Source organism: Zosterops lateralis, assembly GCF_965231275.1.
Source record: "Zosterops lateralis genome assembly, chromosome: 1".
NCBI classification, from domain to species: Eukaryota; Metazoa; Chordata; class Aves; order Passeriformes; family Zosteropidae; genus Zosterops; species Zosterops lateralis.
The window spans coordinates 30283921-30304575 of record NC_139762.1 but is presented as its reverse complement, the minus strand read 5'-3'; the positions used below and the strand labels follow the sequence as shown (position 1 = coordinate 30304575).

The window sequence follows — 20655 nt, the reverse complement described above, 5'->3', positions numbered from 1 at the left end:
GAGTTATATATGGTTTTTTGTTAAACCTGAGTCCCAGGATACTTCTTAGTATTTTTGGTGGGACAAGGGTCTCTGCTTTGCAAAGCTAAAGTGAAAAACTAAAGCCTATAATTTTAGGGAGATAAGACTTGTAGAGAGGGGATTATCTAAGTAGGTTCTGTGTGTCTTACACTCTTTTCTCAAGAAACCACTTCCCTACAATTTCTAGTGCTTTAGATCTTTCAAATACCACCTTTGCAGAGAAGATATATTTTCTCAAGTATTTTTATATAAGAATGTAGTGGCAAAAGGAGTATTTTAATGCCTCCTTGGAGTTCTGATGCAGCTCCTTTCCAGAGAAAAAACTTTCGTCAGAATGATGAGAATGGTGATGACTGAGGTATGCACAGTGTTTAGGATGGGTTTGGTTGATCTTCACTTTTATTCTCTTCCTCTTCGTTGGAAAGTGTCTTTGTGGGAAAAGTCTAGGAGGTGAGAACTCAAAAAAAAGAGGAATCATGTAAACTTGTCTCTCAACTAGTGAAGTTTTCATCACTTGTCAATCTTTGTTCTAAGACGCTTCTGTATGGAAAATCTTTGGTTTAATTTTATAGGTTAGCTTTTACTCTGGAAGATTCACTCCTAATCACTGGGGAGATGGTCCTGGCAGGTCTCAACATCATTTAATGAAGCTCCTCTATATGAAAGCAAGTTATAAAACTTGTTTGGTAAAAAGGCAAAAATCCAGCATGTGTTATTTGATGCTGCATGTAAGAGATGTATCTGCAGAACGTATCTAAAAATGGGAATTGTCAATCCCAGTGGATAAAATGTCATATCAAAATGCAGCCTGTAAAGTTATTTTCAAAGAAATCCTGTATCTCCTTTCCTATTATAAGCTTTGATTATACACACTCTTTGGACAGAGAGTAGTGTCTTCCACATGAAGATCTACTCACTAGGGTAATTACTCATATGAGAGAATACATGTGTTGTCTTCCATATCTGCATGGTTTAAAGAAGCACTGACCTGTACATAGTTAGAAGGTGGAAGAATATCTTTTTAAGCAGAGGTGTCTTCAAGAACGTGCAGCACTAGCTGCTACAGGTAGTGAATCAATGCTTTCAATACTGCAGTATAATTCCTAGGCTTTTATTTCCAGCAGGCAACGATAACAAGATGGTGGCAGCAACAGCTACTAGGTAATGGTTTAGGACAGTATATAGGGTGTTTCAGAATACCCATAGGTTTTGCTGTGCCAGCTCACTGGTTTTTTGGGGTGTGGATATGAGGCTGGTTTAAATTGTTGTCACAGACTGTTAAAAAGCATTAACTCAATAAGCACACAAAAGTTTGCTTTCATTAGACTGAAAAGAAGGATTCATGCAGTTTTGACATTGCACTTGGGCTATTGAGCAGTTCTGCCCACTTGCACATGCAGAGTCATGAATTATGGAAATGATGATGTTGTTTGTTCCAAAATTTAGTGAATTGCAGGTCCAGAAATACTTTTAATGACATTCTCAAAAGAGGCACTCAGACTGAAGGTGTTCAGTGATTTGGAAGTATACTTTTTCACTAGGAAATTATTTAAATGACTGTGAAGAGAAGGAAAATTATGAAACAAAAATAGATTAATAAAGTCTGCAATATTTGACGCAAATAAAAGGAGGTGCATCAAAGTAAACATAAATATGTAGACTTATTTTTTTTATTTTGTACAAAGATTATACATAAAAGTAGTAAGTAAGGATTTAAGTTACAATCCTGCAAAGGGAAGAGAAGTGTTTTGGATACAGGGTAAGTTTTCATACTAATTCTGAGCAACTTTGAATTAAAAATTTAGAAAAAAAAGTAATACAAAAACTTCATAATACGCTGTATTAAATGTCAAAAATGTCTGAAAGCGACTATTTCTGGGTAAATCTTGCTCTTGTGTAGTTTCTGGCAAAAAAAAATAGGAACCATATGGAGACCTTTGCACCATCTCCTTGCTACTTTTTCCCTTAGTTCATATTGCTCATATCTCAAAAGAAAAAAGAAAAGCAAGCATTTTGAATTGAATCACATATCATTATTGTGTTCTATTGATTTCTAGAAGCTTTTCTTGCATATTAGTTATTTAAAGAAATGTCAAAGTTTTACGTTTGAAAGAAATATTCTTTCACGCAACATTAAACTACTCAGAAGCAGCAAGATTTTTGCTTTTATTGCTTTGCACAGATTGCTTCATTTTCAAGTAGATACCTGTGTAGTAATTGTTTTCTGCAAACACTTGATCATCATTTATAGGAAGATATGCAATTAAGGACATTTAATTTATCCAAAATCATTATAAATTAATAGTGAAATAGATTTAGAAATATTTTGGTGATCCTAGGGGCTTTTCAAGGGTAAGCATTGGAAACTGTTAGTGAAAGTTGAAAACCTGAATACTGAACAATAAAGGTGAAAATCTTACCTCCTTTTTGTCACAAATCATCAGTGGTTATTGCCACTACTCACTCCTAGTATGGATGTCAGGATCTGAAAACCTTCTACCAATAGAACACAAGCAATCTGATTGATTTTTGAAAATTTTTGTCTGGGTATTTACATTACTGGTATTAACTGTATGTTAATTTCTGTCTAAAAAAATGAAGGTATCTCAGCTGTTGAACTCATCCAAGAAAAAATTAGATGCTTCTTATACATTTTACCTTTGATTCTGACCCTACCTGGTTACTAGCAAATCTATGTACTATATATATCCCCACCAGTCTCTTTCCATGTGGGATAATACAAATGTTGGGATTAAGAACAAACCTTTCCTTAAAGTAAAGCAGAAGTAAATTTTGAGGGTAGGGAATAGTGTGATTAGGATTTTTTTTTTTTAATAAATCTTGAGCTGTTATTAAACTTGGCAAAAGTCTAAGTCTTCAAAGATTTGTGGAACAGCCATTTATAACTCTGAATGTCTTTCCAAATGGAACCTTTTTACATCAGTTACCAACAAGCATTTTTGTCTAACAGGAGATATAAAAGATGCTGCCTGGAGTTTTTGAAAAGTGATAAAAACATTTCTAAGAAAAAGCATGACCTGCATCCCTCAAAGCAGTGTTTAACTGCCTACATTACTTGACATGCAAAGAACAAAGGTTTCCAAAAGAGAGACTGATAAGGTACAAATACCTGCATGTAGGCTACATCTTCTGAAAGTGTGCCAGAATTTGTCTGGCAGAAGGTGGAAGACAGACAATATAGATTACTGTATTTTTCATCAAGTGGTTTGTACCATCTGTATGTATTTTATGTGTGCCTTTTGAGAGGCAAGTAGTCTAACTGAGTTCCCTCTAGGCTTTGTTCTCTGCCTCTACACCTACCACTTGGCATAAGATGTAGCCAGTAGAAGAAAACTAAGGTTCTTGGGACCTTTTTCTTGCCTTAGTTGCAACAGCTGCAAAACAGATGTAGGCTGATGTGAATTCTGCCAAGAATCTCTTCCAAGTCTCCCACCCATTTTCCACCAAAGAGAAGCTAGTCAGGTGATATGAACAGAGTCCTGAGGGTCAGAAAGAGATGGGAGTTCCCAGTCCTGGCTTTACAGAGATTGTTAAAAAAAACAATAACCAATTAGGAAACCTAGATTCTTACTCCTTGGAAATTAAAGCAACCCCAAATTTTAAAAGTAAAATTCCTAGCAGTACGACATGAATAGGACATAAAAGGCAACCTACACATGAACCACAGCAACACTGCAGTGAGCAGGTCAGATGATAGCAAGAGACTCATGATCACCTAACTAGTATCCATTTAAGTCTCTTTTTAGATATTTTTTCAATATCTCAAATGCATTAAGCAAAATACCACTGTCTTGCTGGCCATATTTTTGTTGAAACAGATTTCCTGGGATTCCAGTTGCTCTGTTGCATTAACATCAGTGTTGAGAGGGAGTGAGATTTCTGTGCCTGTCCCAGGTTTCTGTATACCTCTCCAATTTCTGCTTTCAGCAGTGTTTGAATATACCACATGTTTTTTAGTGTATTTCAGCTATTACAAATACAATCAATGATATTCTAAAAAAAAAAAAACCAAACAAAAAAAAAAAAAAAAAAAAAAAAAAAAAAAAAAAAAAAAAAAAAACAACCAACCCTGCAACTTTTCCACTGTCTGCTGGTGGAATCTTACTGTTGAAAAAACTGTGGCTGTCAAGCATTTAGAATCCAGCACTGAATGAAAGGTAGTATCCAGCAATGGAAGGAATGTCTAACTAATAGTCCAAGAATATTTATATTTGCACAGGATCTGTGTGGGCTAACATTGATATCAGTTCTGAATCCTCTCTGTTGGCAAATATGATGGACATATTCTACTCATGTAGCTGTATTTCCCTTTTCTTATCCCAGTATTCCTCCCCTTCCCCCAGTATCCTAAGAACTATTGGCTCTGAATGTTATGAAAAACCATTTGCTGCTGTACAGGAAAACTGTTTCCCATGGAACCATCTGCTTGCAAAAATTGTTCATCTTAAAAGTCTCAGTCACTTACAGAGATCAGTATCTTCCTGAGAGATGTTTGGATGAGTACTCTTGAAGTTTATCCCTTCAAATAGTCACAATAGTAGTAGCTACCAAGGTTTTATAGCCTTGACCCCTCTTTCTGTTGTGTATCCAGACTTATGTCTTCATTTCTAGTATTTAATTTTCAATATGGTATCAGTGTCCTATGTAGGTAAATTGATTTAAGGGCTCAACCTCTAGTCTGGAAAGCAGTGAGACATGGATCTTTCTTACAGCAAGCATTGACATGGGAAGACTTCTTGGCTCACAGCCTCATGCAGGCACAGGATGACCAGGACAGTTACAAGAGGACTTTAGAAACTACTTGCAAGAAATTCTTTTCTGCGTCATGGTGCAAATAATGACCATGAACACTGATCTGTTTTCAAACCTGTATGAAACACATCTGGCAGTATAAGAATGGTAAGCCAAAATGGCAAAAATAGTGATTTAGTTATCTCTCTTGAGTGATTCAATGGAATGCAGATATAGGAGATACTTAAATTAAGGTGATCTACTAGTTTTTGGATGTTATAATGTGATGGCAGACAAGGAAATTTAAAGGAAAAAGATCAATGCACATATTCCTGAAACAGAAAAACCTTGGAGAGATGTTACAGTGACTCTAGTTTGCCTAGTAGTATAAAGGAAGAAATGTGAATTTCTAGGTGTAAGGTGGTTTTGAAATATCATGTTTTCTGTGTTGAGTTTGGAAAAGGTCCTTGGCCCCACATTATTGTAAATGGGCCTGCCATCTAATGTGGTCCTACCCTAGGAAATCCCTACTCTACTTGTGGCTGAACAACTCCCAGATCCACTCAACAACCTTGGTGGATGCCCTCCATCACTAGTGTGAGTGTAGCCAACACTACACTTCACATTTGAAGCAAAGTTCTGTGTGTCATGTCAGCAAAAGTAGAGGTTTGGTGATATGCAGCCATTAGCTTTAAAACATTTTAAATTAATGACTATAGCAATAAGTCAAGCATTAACGGTTCTCATAAAAAAAAAAAATCCCAAAGTTTCCTTCCAAGTAACAGAGTGACTGACAAAAAGTGAAAACATTCTTATACCTTTATAAAATGTAGATTTGAAACCAGACTCACTGGCCAGTTGGACAGGCTCAGACATGCTGATGATTCATCTGACACAGAGTCCCAGGGAGTGATTTTTTGTGAGCCAGTTCATTTGGATGTTGATGCATGTTTCTATTTTAAATCAGCAGCTGAAGTGTGAATTAATCTGTGACATTTTTAAGATGGTTTGTGAGGCCAGAATTTGACTAATGATACTCATAGTGATCATACAATACTGCTAATTTTGGATTTATAGGTGTTGTATCATACCCAAACTTACAAATGTCTAGTCTTTTTTTTTTCCTTCTTCTTCTTCTTTTTCCTTTCCACTTTCTCTCTCTCTCTCTCTCTTTTTTTTTTCTTCTTATAGTTTGAACATTCATTTATTTAAACTTACTTCACTGACAGCAGTAGAATGACTGTCACTGAGCAACTGAGTTCAGGAGTTTGGGTCAGGACCAAATATACCTGTTTCTGATAGTAAAAGGAATTATGGGGGTGATAATGAAACTTTCAGCAAAGCTCCTCTGATTGTGACGAAGTGTTTCTTAGGTTATGAGCTTCAGTGGTAGCAAATTTCCTATACTGATACCAGTTGTGCCAAAACGTTCCTACCTGCACCATAGCATGAGTAGAAGATCCCATGGGACATGCTCACCAACTTCTTTTTGACATGTGTTCAATTTCCTATGCTTTGTCTGTTAGCTTTCCCTGAAAGTGTAACTGGACTAAACCTTAAAGTGTGTGCTGTAAAACAGCTTTGGATTAAGGTATTAGTGAAATGATAGGAGAGAAAGATTCTTGAGGTATTACTCATTGTACAGTAATCAAATGATACATATCCTGTACTGGTTGGATGCACTGAGAGTTGCCAACAGTGGGAAGGAATTGAAGCTTTGCAGAAATTCTTCAGAGAATTGTTGGAAAATGAAACACAGCAAGGTTTTAAGCTAAAGTTTGATGTTTGTGAATGGAAGCAGCAGCTCAAGTCTGCCAGAATTACTTTTGCTTTCCTGATTTACAGTGAATGATCCATAGGAATGAAAGCAAGGGTGTGGGATCATCTTCCCCAACACAAGGGTGTGTTTCAGAGAGAAGAAAGTTTGAAGAATGTAACTTTAGCTTATGGGCTAACTTCAACCTTTGGACTTTGGACTTGTTTTCTATTTAGCTGTACACTTGTAATTACATCCATTTTTACTTTTTTTTTTTTCAGATTCCCAAGAAGGAAACTACAAGACAGAGGTCAACAGTAAACCCAGGAAGGAAAGGACGGCTTTCACCAAGGAGCAAATCAGAGAGCTAGAAGCAGAATTTGCTCATCATAACTATTTGACCAGGCTGAGACGATATGAGATAGCAGTAAACCTTGACCTCACTGAAAGACAGGTACTGATGAAAAATAATAGACTTTAAATGCCTGCCCAATACACACCAGTGATTAGTAGTTCATCCCAGTAAAGCTTCTGTTTATAATACAAATATTTGTGTTGATATATCAAATTGAATGTTTTAAGCAAAATTATATACATTTATTATCTCTCTGCTATGAAAGTAATTTATACTTTTATATGTACCACTTACAGATCAATTTCATCTATTAGGCAAAGATGGAAGATAAAAGCATGACTAATAGATCTGTTAGATGGGTGCATGTCTTTTCTAATCTCTCTACACTGGTGTCATTGACGAGGGGGTAGGTCCCAAACACGGTGTGCACAAGTAGTTGGTTTGCCTGCTTGCAACAAATACGAGCATCTTGATTGTCTATTAAGTATATGCAGTGGCCATTAATGCAGAGTTTCTGAACATCCTGTTTCCAGATGGCAGCAAAAATGGGAACGCCAGCAAAACTGGGATACAGGCATTTTAAACCCCTTTATCTTACCCTGCTCTGTGAAAGCAGAGATGATGGAATTTCTCATCACTGTTATTGGTTTCCTGCTCACCAAACCCTGGTCTAGGAAACACTTCTGCATGTGCTTAAGTTTCATCATGCATGTTGTCACATTGATTTCTAATGGAAATATCCATGTTACACATGTATTAAAATATTTCAGGATCTCATCTCTATACACTAAATAGGTAGTGAAATCACATTTCAAATACTAATTGCATCAATGTACACATTTTGAAATGTGTTATAGTAAAGTTTAGAATACTGGCCTCAAGTACACAAAATTTGATGAAATATTTCCTGCAGTTTTAATATTAAAATGGAAAGTTTTTAACCCACTGATAGTCATTTTTTCAGGAATCGGTATGAGATTGAGGGATTGCTTTAGATACAATCAGGAAGATGATGACATAGTCAAAACTAGGTAACAAAATAGCATGATTTGTGAAGTCTGCATATAAGATTTAGAATTTCCTTGAGTTTCATTAACACCTGCTATAGGTACATATATCAAATCCAGCAAAAATCCAGCCTTTTCTAAAAAAAATGAACATTTACTCACAAAAGCAAATGCAACAGCTTTTTGCCTTGAAAGTTTCTAGAGAATGGCTGTGCCTTTGAGCTTTTCAAGAAAAACAGAGCAATTTCTTGTTTGATTTGGCCACATTACCAGGTTTCACTGGGGTAATTTTCAGTTACTTAAGTAAGGTAGTTACATTTGTGAAGCACATAATTTTGTATCAAACAACAGATAAAATTTTGCTTTTTTCATTTGCACTGCCTATTCCATTTAGATTCACACCTGATTTTGACAGCTAAGGGGAGAAGGAATAAGTTCTTGTCTTGGTGACGAAGATACAGTCAGCATGAAACTGAACAATGATAAATAAATTTTAAAAGATATCTGCTGGACAATTTGACATTAATTTGACCGCTGAATAGATCCCTATATTTAATAATGGTGAATTTGGCCTAGAATTAGGTGTTCTCTCCCTATATTCTTTTAATCAAAGATCATGTTGAGTAGTACAAATAAATGACGAGAGAGTTCACTATCCCGAAAAAAATAGTTAATCTAAAAGCATTTAGCATACTGAAAAGGGACAGATAAATATTAAATATTGATTCTGGAGGAGAAAAGACAGCCCAGCTACATAAGCAAAGAGAATTTATTTAAGTCATGGCAGTACTTGCTGTTTTCCAGCTGTCACAAAGCATCAGTTTTAAGCATTCTGCTGATTATTGTGATAATTTTTATAGAATTGTCATTAGTCTATTTAATTATGTAATCTAATCCTTCTCTGCTTCCCCAGATTATCACAGAGTGACAACTGAGATCCCAGAGATAACTCCCTTCCTTCCTGCCTTCTTGTATTCCTGTCTTCCTTCCTCCCTTCCTGTTTAACACCACCTTAGAAAAGGAAAGCATTAAGACTTTTAGTTTGATAGAATCCAGTTCTGTATCTTCCCATAGTAAAATGGTCTGAGAAAAGGAGAAGAAACAAAAAAACTACATAAAACATGTATTGTTAATCAAAAAAAGAAAACTGAGGGGAAATTCTGGATGTATTCTTCACTTTCTGAATCATACTAAGCCAAATAATGCTGTAAAGTAAAAATGTCTCTTTTAACCCAAATATATTGCTTTGATAGAAAAATGGTGTAAATACCATGGATCTGGGCATGGGTTTCCATGGTTTATGGCAGACTTCAGAAGATGAATGCCATAAATCAAAAGACTTGGCTCTTCTTGCATACTTGTTTTACACCAGTATTCCTCCAGTGACTTAAAAATGTACTTCAGGGTGAGCGTGGTGTGACATTAACATTTCTTTTCTCTCCTGTTAAGAGAGGGAACTCTCCTTCTTTCTGTCTTTCTATCATTACCAAAATTAATTATTACTCTTGAGTGGGATAACAGCACTTATTTTCATTCTTACTAGTGTTATTACTTTTTTTTTTTAAACTAGCTGTCCCTACAGGGGAGATCATATTTGATACCTACCTTAAACAGGTGCAAAAAAATCTAAAATACATTGATGGAATTATCTGCCATGCCCCGCCCCCTCCCCCAACCTTTCCTGTGAGGTGGCATTTTTAGAAAATTGCTGCTTGCAGAACCGTTTTTCTTTAGTATTTTTCCTCAAAGCTGCATTGCAGGAATTGCAATAGTTGATAGTTCCTTTGTTTGAAATAAGTGAACACACAAGTGATAGCCTTGGTCTCATCACATGCTGTAGACCTCTTAGTGTTGGGAGATTTCATGATGTCTCCTGAATTTGCATACAGAGAATTGAAACTTGCTTGAGATAGTACAATGGCAAAAAAAGAAGTGGTGGCTTTTGGGTGAACTAATATATCTGCTTGGAAAATAGGTTTGAGACCAGACCTAACCCCTGATGGAATTATTTGTTTACCATTATTTATTTTTTTTAAAATGACAAGTGTATTATTCAGAGACAGAAGAACAACAAAATAATCTGGGGAGAGTATTGTTGGATCATCCTAAAGCTAGAACTTTCAGTTATTTCCCAAGATGTGAGATAAATCATGGAGCCTATTATCTTAAAAAAAAATCTCTATCTTCCTCTTGACTATAGTGATAATTTCTACCATACACCACAGATTAAAAGAGGCACTGACCAGCTAACACTTCATAATTACCTTTCTGGCATTTAAGCAAGCTGTAGAAAAAAACACATGTCTAACCATATTTAAAAAGCTATATAAGGGTATTAAAGCTTTCTGCAGTCATCAAAGTAAGGCTTCATTTGAATTTTGAAATAATTTACAAGATCAGTTCAAACATAAATGACTCATGGAAGGCCATTTCACAAAAAATAATAATGAAAAAAATCCCTAACAACATATGGCTCAAGAGAAGGAAGTAATCCTCTCACTCCCTAAAAACGAAACCTGAGTTACAGGACAGGAGGATGAAATGAAATAAGTGCCTCAATTGCCTAGATATTAAGAGTGCACTTTGAGAGCATTATAAGCACATCTGGTGGTAGGATGGCTCTATTATGGCATTGTAAGTATTCCAGAAATATAGGTACATGTAATTCTTGCTCCCTCTCCTATGGAGTGCACTCACAATCCCAGATCAGGCAGCACTTAATAATTTTCAGCTGGCAGCCCTCTATTATAATTTGAAGAGCTAGTTAGACTAAAAACTATCTGAGCTCCCTAGATATTTGTAACCTTGACAAGCGCATTCTTGGCTTTTTTGTACCTCCAGATAAACTTGGAGAAGGTTCCATGCAGACTTTTTAATATCTCACTGCGGGATGAGGGGAGGAAGCAGCTGCAGTGGGGTATCAGAGGAGTGGCAAAATGGACATTTTTATGGAGTTGATCCTGCCAAATATAGAAAGAGTAGGAGATCTTTCCATCTCGCAAGATCTTTTTGCATGGAGGTAATCAAAAGAGTAATGTTGCAGTTCTTCAGGCTAGCTAAGGTTACAGGAATAAACAGTCCAAATACGTAATGCTTCAGTTTGCCAACATAAACGGAAAATCCCACCTAGTCAGATTAAATTCTGCTGATGGAACAAGACGTTTAGTTCTTCTCAACTTTAATTTCCAATATCTGCCTAGAAGCTACCAATCTTTATAAAAAGCCTAAAGCCACTGATTTTGCATAGGCTAAGGACAAAATTTTGTCCAAGTGAAGAATGCTTTTGTATCAAGTGTTTGACTTCCATGCATATGGTACCTTCATGGAATGAGTCACAAAGAAGGAAGCTTTGTGATGCCTTTTTCTGCCAGAAATGGAAACACTATTATTTAAATTATACTTTGGTATAGTACCATAACCCACACTGTAGCACTCCATTGTTAAGACCACGCAGATGCTACATGAAGTTTACCATTAGAAAAATTTTGCTCCAGACCTAGTTATCTCAAAACTTCATCACAAGTTATTTGATTAAAATCCATCTCAGCATTACAAAGGTCTGGGGAGGCTAATCACTGCATTTTTCAGACCTCACTGGTAAGGTAAGGGTGGTTTCACTTGGTCACCCAGGCGAGAAAACAAGGAGTTCAATATTCCGCCAGCATGTGTTTGTTCTGCACAGACTCTGGGAGTATAAATGTGTCTTCATGCATTACATGGCATAACTAGTTTTCTACTTTAGGAAGCTAGTTTTCTGAGGTTAGATGGTGAATAGTTTCAAACAAAAATCAAACAAAATCAAACAGTATTGATAGGACAGACTTGACTATATCTGTCTGTCATGTTGTCACATCTCTGAAAAGCAGCTGCTCATTCCTCACTTCCATTTGTTAAGCACACTCTATCCACACTATAATAATGAGTTTGTGTGGTTTGAAATCCTTTAGATTTTTTGTTTATTTAAAGTAACACTCTTAATAAAATAAAACAAAACTTTGATACTTGCCTTGAGCAATATAAATACCTGCAGTAAGACTTACTGTGCTACCTCTGTTCGTTCTCAGGAAAGAATGCAGCTAGAAAACTTATAAATGATGCATAATAAGTTAAAAATTGTGCATAATTTAGATGTGTATAATAATTATTTTTAAAAAATCACAAGGCAAAAATTCAATCAGCATATTTAATTTGCAGTATTGATTGAATTCAAACAAGCAATTCATATGCAAAGATCCAAGAACTTCAAGCTGTTAGCTGTGAATCGACCCTACTCCTGCAGAGAAACCCCATGAGGTACTGGATGGGGAGAAACCTCTGCCTGTGCCAAGAAGCATATGTGATACAGACAGGAATATTAGCAGCTCATACAGCTGCTTTTACAAAGTGTGTGAGGCACTGCCATTACCTGCCCCTTCTATTTCTTAGACTCAAGTTGAGAAAGCTGTGGCTTCTGTCACCTGTTTAGCAAGAGTGCTAAATTTGTCATTTGTAGTCACTTTAAAAAATAGAAGAAATCAGTGGAGAACCAATGATTTTGGAGAGTTAAAAATGAACATGTAGAATAAAGGAGATATTTTTTATGCAGGCCATTGAGAAATGTTGATCTGTGCAAAATGGATGCAAAGTGATACACATTACAATTTTTTTTAACCATAAGTAAAATGCTCTATATGTGAGTAATTCATGGAGAAATGAAGACACAAAAAAGAGGAAAGTTTAGCTAAAAATCATCTTTCCTACAAATTAGTTTTCCACCATTTGTTTATTTTATAGATTTGTAATCACACAGTCATAGAATCATGGAATTGTTTGGTTTAGAGTACCTTAAAGATCACCTAGTTCCAACTGCCCTACCATGGGCAAGGAACATTTCACTAGACCAAGTTGCTCAGATCCTCATCCATTCCAGTCTTGGACACTTGCAGTGTTGGAGAGTTCACAACCTCTCTAGGCAACCTCACTCTCACAGTAGAGAATTTCTTCTTAATATCTAATCTCAGCCTACCCTCCTTCATCTTAAAACCATACCTCATTGTCCTATCACTATATGCCCTTATCAAAAGTCCCTCTCCATCCTTGTAAGCCCCCTTTAGGTACTATACGTGTATAAAGAAATGGGTGAAAGTAGGCTCTAGAAAGATGTATTACAGGAGAATAAGGTAGAGGGAGTTTTAATAGTAACCCCACAGATTGCCTTTCTTTGTCTTTAACCAAAAAAAAAGGAAAGACTAATTTTACAAAAAAATACGTCCTTAGATCATGTAAAACAAGTTAATATGAGGAAGGTACCTGAAATACTGTATGTCTTTCTGCTTAAGATATGTTAACTGTGAAATCTGCTTTAGAGAGGTTTTGATTCAGAAGGTTTAGCTGTTTGACCATGAAATCAATTTTGAAGACCATTGGTGGAAAAGGCAACTGTTCTTTGGATGGAGTAGAGGGAGGTAAACTGAGTGCACCCAAAGATCTCTGAAACTGGAATGAAGTACTGCAATCACTGCTGTCCTCTGAAATATAATGTCTATTCCATCCCTGTTCAAACGTGGGTGGTAGAAAGGAGAATGTATCACCTAAGCAGTACCAAAATCTCAACTGACTTTTATGTAATGATAAACCAGAACTCACTCCTACACCTTCCTGGGTGCCAAAAGCTCCAGCTGTCCTTTGTGCACCTGCCAAAAACTCCCCTTTTTCTCAACAGCTGCTGCAAAGTACTTGTACACATTCAGTGCAAAGTTCTGTAATATAAGACGAAGCAGTTCATTTTAAATAAGTGAGCAGGTGACTTAAATAATTTTAATCACAAGGATCTGGTACCACTCATTAATTTTGAAAGAAAAGTCAATTTTCTTCAAGTGATGGATTTTGGAAATATTTTATAACAACTAAGAAGAGATTTAATACTAAGATTCATTTAAACTAGTTTTAATATCTAAAAAATATGTGAGGTTTTTATGATAATTTCTTTGGAATAGAAAATGGAATTCATTCAAGTCATATTCTATGAACACTTCCATTTTTTCGTAGGTTGTAGATTTTTATTTACTTCTACAAGTTTCTGAATTAACTATCATGAAAATACTATCTCCATATATGCAAAAAAGGTAAGCTTCAGCTGTGCAACACCAGGGATTTGCATAAAGTTCAGGAGTTAGACTATCCTTAAAACTTGGCAGCATAAATGTACTATCTAAAAATAACAAGAATGTTTTCAAGGCCAAAGAAAGTTTAGAAGTAAACCTCTTTTTTTTTTCTAATTTCAAAAACTCAGGGTTATTTTTTTTATTTGTTTGTCTGCATTAAAGGAAAGTAAGTTGAAAGATTTAATAATAGTAAGAGCAAAATAAAATGGACAGTGGCTGACCGAGACAGAATGCTTTAAAGGCTTGATGCTTTGTTCTTCATGCCATATCATTTAGGTATATTAAAACCTGGAATTTAGGATACTGACTGCAAAGACTGTTGCTTAGAAATATGGATCCCTTAAAGCAAAAGAACAGTTACAACTGGCACAGCATTCTTTGTTTCTAATTTTTTAAGGCTCTCTAGATATCAGGCCTCAAATTTTAATCTTTGTTTGGGACTCATGCCACTAAAACCTGGAACAGAAAACCTGATTTTAGGAAAGAATTTTTCATTTTCAGAAAACAGCTTTTACAAAGAGAAAGTATTTTTTCTTAAAAGAATAAAGGGAGCAGATAATGCAACTAAGGTAGTTTGAATTCAGTCATTAATTTATCAGTCAACTGTTCTTAAAATTAACATGACTGAAAGGTTCTGCTGAAGGAGGAGCATTAAACCAGAAGTTTGGGAAATATTTACATTTTTAATCAAAAGGATTTGTTGATGTCCACATCAGGAAATTATATTAAAGATACACATGGAACACAGCACATCATTTGGCCCTTAAGACTACTAAGGACCTCTGTATCATAAGTATGTAACATATATTTTGGTAATGTAGATACTAATAATGTCAACCTCCTTGTTTTGACTCCCCTCCTATGATTCCTACAGAGCAGACCTTAAAATAAATTGGTCACAGCAAAAACATTTATCTTGTCCATCAGGAGATACACGACGAGAAATAATTTACTCGTATCTTAAGTAATGGTCCAATCATCAGATGTGGAGATGCAGATGCTAAACAACTTGTTGACTAAGGGAAAAGAAACAGGGCTTTCGTGCCAGTAAGCAGATGTGCTCAATAGACTGGCTCATTTAGAAACAGCTGTTAATGCTACCATCATCTTTAATATAGCTCATTTCCTGCCACTTCCTTTGTTTTCTGCACATACATCTGCTTGTTCTATACAGTCAAGTTGTGCTAGTCTAAGGATAGAGAAGAGGGAGTGCATTTGAATAAACAGTAGGCAATCAGGACCTGATTCTGAGAGGTGGTGAACACACTGAGACCCTGTTGGAGCTAATTTAGCCTTGAAAAATAACATTAAAAGCTTTGTAAAATCTTATTAAGTTTGTCGTGATAGATCTCTAAGATTCTTTAAAGGATATAACTTTTTGCAAAAATCATAAATGTGACCACTAGTTCTTTCATTGGAGGAAATTTCAAAAATTTTTCAAGTTCACTTCAGTAAGGATATTTTTTCTTCTTTATTTTTATTTTAATTTTTCTTTATTTTTCATTCATTCAGTCACTCTCTGTCACTCTTGATCTTTCCTATTCTATTCTATTCTATTCTATTCTATTCTATTCTACTTCTTTTATTTTCTATCTTACTTCTTTGACCTCTCTTCTTTAATCTTCTCAGGATGTTTTGCTTTGATCCATGTTTATGCAAGACCTGAGATATTTAAATGAGCTGTGTGTTTAAAAAGAATGTTTTTCCATGGACCAAGATAAACTAGTGCTCTGAATTACTTCACACAAAGTTTGCTTCACTTCCTTTCCATTACTAAAATATCAATGGATCACATATCAGTAACAATTATACCCTCTATAACTGACTCTTCAGCTCCAAAGCAAGCTCAGAATTCCAATATCTAAATTTGATCTCTAGAGGAAATAACAAGTGAAGTACCTGTCTCATATTATTAGCACATGAGCATTAAAGTCTTCATTTAGAATCTATTGAGCTGCATGAAAAAAACCTCACATTGACATTAGTCTATTTTGGATTGTCTCAAAAGTGGACTTCATTAATGGAAGGCATAAAGAAATATATATTTTAAAATCTTTTGTATATATATAATATAATGTTATAAGAGCCCTGCAGTACATTAACACAGCAAATGGCATCAAAATAAACTCATAGTATTTTTTCAATGATAAACTTCACTATAAATGATTTCTAGCTTTTGAGAATAATCTTTGACATACCAAAAAGGCAATCACTTATTTTACATTCTATAAGTAAATCAGATGCAGTTTATTTAAATTAATAAACTAAAAAAAAATTAATTAAAAAAGCCCTTTTTTTCTTTTTTTAACATTGTTATAATTTTCTCTTTATGCAAATGCTATATGTCTGTCAGAAGTATATTTCCTCCTACGAGATTGTCAGGTTTACTCTCTCCCTTCTTCACTCAAGAGAGTGCAGGCAAAGGTAGCTGGAGTCGTTTCAGCCCAACTTCCCCCAAGTGCCATGTGACAGTGAGTTACATGCAGACATAGCATTGCATGCTGGATCCTTGGAGGAATGTGCAAATGTATCTTGTGTTTATTCTTGAAAAGGGAAGTCATCATCCCTTAACTGATTTAGACCAACTAATATGCAGATTCTGACCTCTACTAATCCCTGGTGGAGGCACTTTGTGGCATGACCTTATAAGCTGATCTGAAGATTGGTGATCTGAGTGAAGAAGTACTCACCCCAGCCTGAATTCAGCTACTCATTACCTGGAAGCTGGGATCAATCTTTTGGGTTTAATGCTCAAGGAGACAGACTGCTCTCAACTCTGCTACGTGAAGTGGCCTGAATCATAACAAGCAGAACCAAAATGTAGTGTCATAAAAAGATGAAAACCAGAATAATTTATTAAATTACAGTAGAAAACAGTCAAAAAATGTCAGCTCAACAGATGTGAGAATTAGTTTTGTCTGTGAGAGAGCAGAAATTAGTACCTGCAACAGAAGCCAGGCAGTAATCATCCTGCTCACTCCCGTCCTATCCAGGACAGTGTCTGCTGAGTGGTCATAGGAGTATTAGTTTCAGTTTCTCAAGTATCCACAAACGAACTGACTGCATCCAGAAGGCCTGGATGCCTCCTGTCCCAGTAAGTTAAAGTAGGTTGCGTCCAGGCTGTGCACTGAAACTTTTACTTCAAATGTATCATCATTTTTCTTGAAACCATATTTTCTATACATTATTACTCTGTTCTAAGCTTTGAGTGCTGTGAATTATTCTGTGAATGTTCAGGGGCATAAAAATATCCAGAGAATTGCCTAGACCTTTTAACAATTACTCCAATCCTGTACTTTCTTCTTACCAAAGAAAATTCTCTTGGCACTTATTTCATAAGAAGTGTGATAATATCCTGTGATAATGGGTCCAATCCAAGTGTATTATTTTTTGATGTTTAGATTATGATTGCAATTGCATCTACTGTACTATCTGGCACAAGCAGAGCAGTGCCGTTTGCAAGGGAAAGTTCACTGTTCAAAAAAAAAAAAAAAAAAAAAAAAAAAAAAAAAAAAAAAACCACACCCAAAAAAACCCCTAAAAATGAAACAAAATAACATCACTTCTACCAGAAAGCTGCCAATGTTGTACCCTCTTGAAGACATTGTTTCTACAGACACTTCTGATACCAGTCCTGAGTATGGTAATTTCCAACATCACAGCAGCCAGTAATAAATACCTTCTCTCTTACACTTATTTCACTTCACAAGCAAGATTTTTTTGGCTCTGATGAGTTGACTAGAGGAAAAGATATCCTGTCCTTTAAGGCTCTTAACTAACCTGGAATCGTTTTGCTCTGTTCCCAAGTGATTTGCCTTAACAGCTCACTTTGGCTTTAACAGGAATATAGGGTATTAAAAAATAACCTCTCTTCCTTCCTATATACATTTACAATGATAGTGACGCTATCTATCAGTTCAATTATAGTAAAATTTTAATGTAAAATTCAAAGCAATAGTAAAAGTTAAAAACTGTGAGGTTTCCTGGATGTGTAAGACAGATTCAGCAAAACAGCATTTTTGTGGCTCTATTACTCATGTTGTACAATATATCCTGCTGTGCCTGTTGCTTGCTGATTCTTTTAAAACTCTGAAACACATTCGGCTAAACACAGCAGAGGATATATCAGCATTGCAAGCTTCCTTGCTTTTTTTCCAAGTTAAATGTTGCAGGCATTGTTTATTTTTCTGTGGAGCCTTCATCTGAAGAGCTGCACACATACACACAAGATTTTTCAGCAACATTAACTCTAAATGAATCACACTGAACAATATTCTATTCATACTGTTCTCAGTGACAGTACTTCAAGCTGATCTGAAATCAGCCTTTAATCTGGTCTAATATATTTGACGGCTGCTATGCACATCTTTTTTTTTTTTTTTTCTTTACTTTTCTTTTGGCTATTGAAAAACATTGTGGTTTGCAGTGCAAATAATTTAGGTTTACTTTTCCCTCATATATTTCCATACAGAGATGGGGAGGAGGGGAAATGAGTTTCAGCTGGAGTAAAATCTTGGGGTTTAATGCGACTTAAACACAGATACATTTTTAGCCTTCCATGTTATGAATTTCTTTTTCATTCTTATCTGAAATTATTTGGTAATTTTGACTCAAATTTATAAATTCCTTGTCTTCTGACCTTGGAGGTATTTATTTGTCTAAAAAAATTGATTAGGGTCTGTGGTTAAATGTAGCAGAATAAAGGATCAGTTGACTAGAATAATTTGAATACATTTGTGAAATAGGGAAGTCTTAAGCTCTTACAGTAAGAAACGGTCTTTCAGATACTTCAGCAAGTTAAAAAAAAAAAAAAAAGCACCTTTAAAGTGCTGCACCTGAAAATCATCACCAGCTTACAGAAACAAAGCAGAAAGCAACGCCAGCTTTCAGGCAAGTTGCTTTGCAGAGTAACTACCCTCTGATGAAGAGTTCTCTGTTACTCAGTATGTATGTTCTTTTGCACAGTCCCTTGATGGGAAACACTTTGCCTTTGTTTGTCTCCCTGACAAATGGCATTAATATATTTTTCAAGAGTATATGATCTTTTTAATGTTTTCTAAAGGGCTCGGAGATGTTCCTACAGAACTGTCTGTAGCAGATATCCCAGCTGTCTTCTTAGAGTAACTCCTTTTCCTCCCTTGCAGTCATTATACCCAGTGTTCACATCCTATCCAAAACTGAATTGCCTGATCTTCAGGGAAAGCTTGCTAAGCTCTTTACCATCCAGACAGGCACATTAGAAAAATACAATCCCCAAGTGCTGTGCTACAGGTAGAAAGTTCATTTTTTACCTTCAGTGACCCCATCTTTATTTTCCTGTTTTGTCTTTCTCCTGTGAAGGTAAAAGTTTGGTTCCAGAACAGACGGATGAAGTGGAAGCGTGTAAAAGGGGGCCAGCAAGGGGCAGCAGCCCGGGAGAAGGAACTGGTGAACGTGAAAAAGGGCACACTGCTCCCCTCCGAGCTGTCCGGCATCGGCGCTGCCGGGCTCCAGCACACGGGGGACTCTCTAGCCAACGATGACAGCCACGACAGCGACCACAGCTCTGAGCACGCACACTTATGATACACACAGAGTGTCCCAGCTCCGTTCTCAGGAAAGATGCTTTGCTGGCAAGCCTTACACAGGCATCGTTTACTTATGCAAGTGACTCTGGCAGTGATCTTTAAATGGAAAATTCAGGCTTATTGTGTCTGCTTTTCTTGATTCTTAGATGGTTTACAGTAAGTGCCATGTCTTAAAGGTGCCTCAAGAGTGGAGAAGTGGAAGACAAACTTACTTTGAACATTCCAGATTTGTTTGTCGTTCTTATGACAGCGGGCAGGTATTTTTGCTTAAGCTTGCACTGAAAATTACATTGCTCCCAAAAGACGTTATATTCTGAAAACCACAGTGCCACAAAATCACTATCTAGTGGATAAGAAATGTATTTTAACTCTGTATATATTTACTTTACAGCATTTTCCTGTCTTCACTAATTTTTAGCAATGCATTCATATTAGCTGATGGCAATAGTCACTCATGACAATAAATGGCTTTTTGTCTCTATATCTTTGTTTTGTTCCTCCAAAGACATACAATACATGCAGATACTTTTGTTCAAGTAGAGAACAATACAATAGTGTCTGCTAGGACACATCCTTGTATGACAGACAAAACAAACCTTATGTTGCATTTACTATCAACTGCTGCTAATAGGGTATTATTAAATTTACCTAGCTCTTCAATTCTTCCTATCTTATAACTGCAAAAAGTGATTTTTACGATCATAAGGATAGTCCAGTAACCTGCCAAAAATGTCATGTTCCACTCATGCTCAGTGGAAACTTTCCAAAGGATTATTCATTTCTACTTTGTCATAATTGAGTACATTGATAAGTGCTGACACTCTGCAGAAATGTTGTTGCTTCATGTTCAGTTTGAAAAAACAGCAGATAAACTGAAAGTTAGTATCAACTGCTTATGTTGATAGGAATCAAAATATGAAGGTAACTCTATATTGTGTCCCATGTGTAAAATCAAGACACATTTTCTATTATAAGCTTTTGTGTACATACAGGCAAATACCAAACCCCAAAATTTAATGCAAACTATTGATTGTACTTTGTAAAGAAATATGTT

General features: G+C 35.8%; 1 protein-coding gene across 1 annotated transcript in view; it reads left to right on the top strand.

Moving 5' to 3' along the window:
- MEOX2 (mesenchyme homeobox 2) overlaps nucleotides 1-20655 on the top strand; it is a 53414-nt gene extending 32759 nt beyond the window's left edge. Inside the window, exons 2-3 of the mRNA XM_083884670.1 lie at nucleotides 6811-6983; nucleotides 19375-20655. Of these exons, the coding sequence (XP_083740796.1) occupies nucleotides 6811-6983; nucleotides 19375-19599 (398 nt within the window). The 3' untranslated portion in view covers nucleotides 19600-20655. The remainder of the gene's footprint in view (nucleotides 1-6810; nucleotides 6984-19374) is intronic.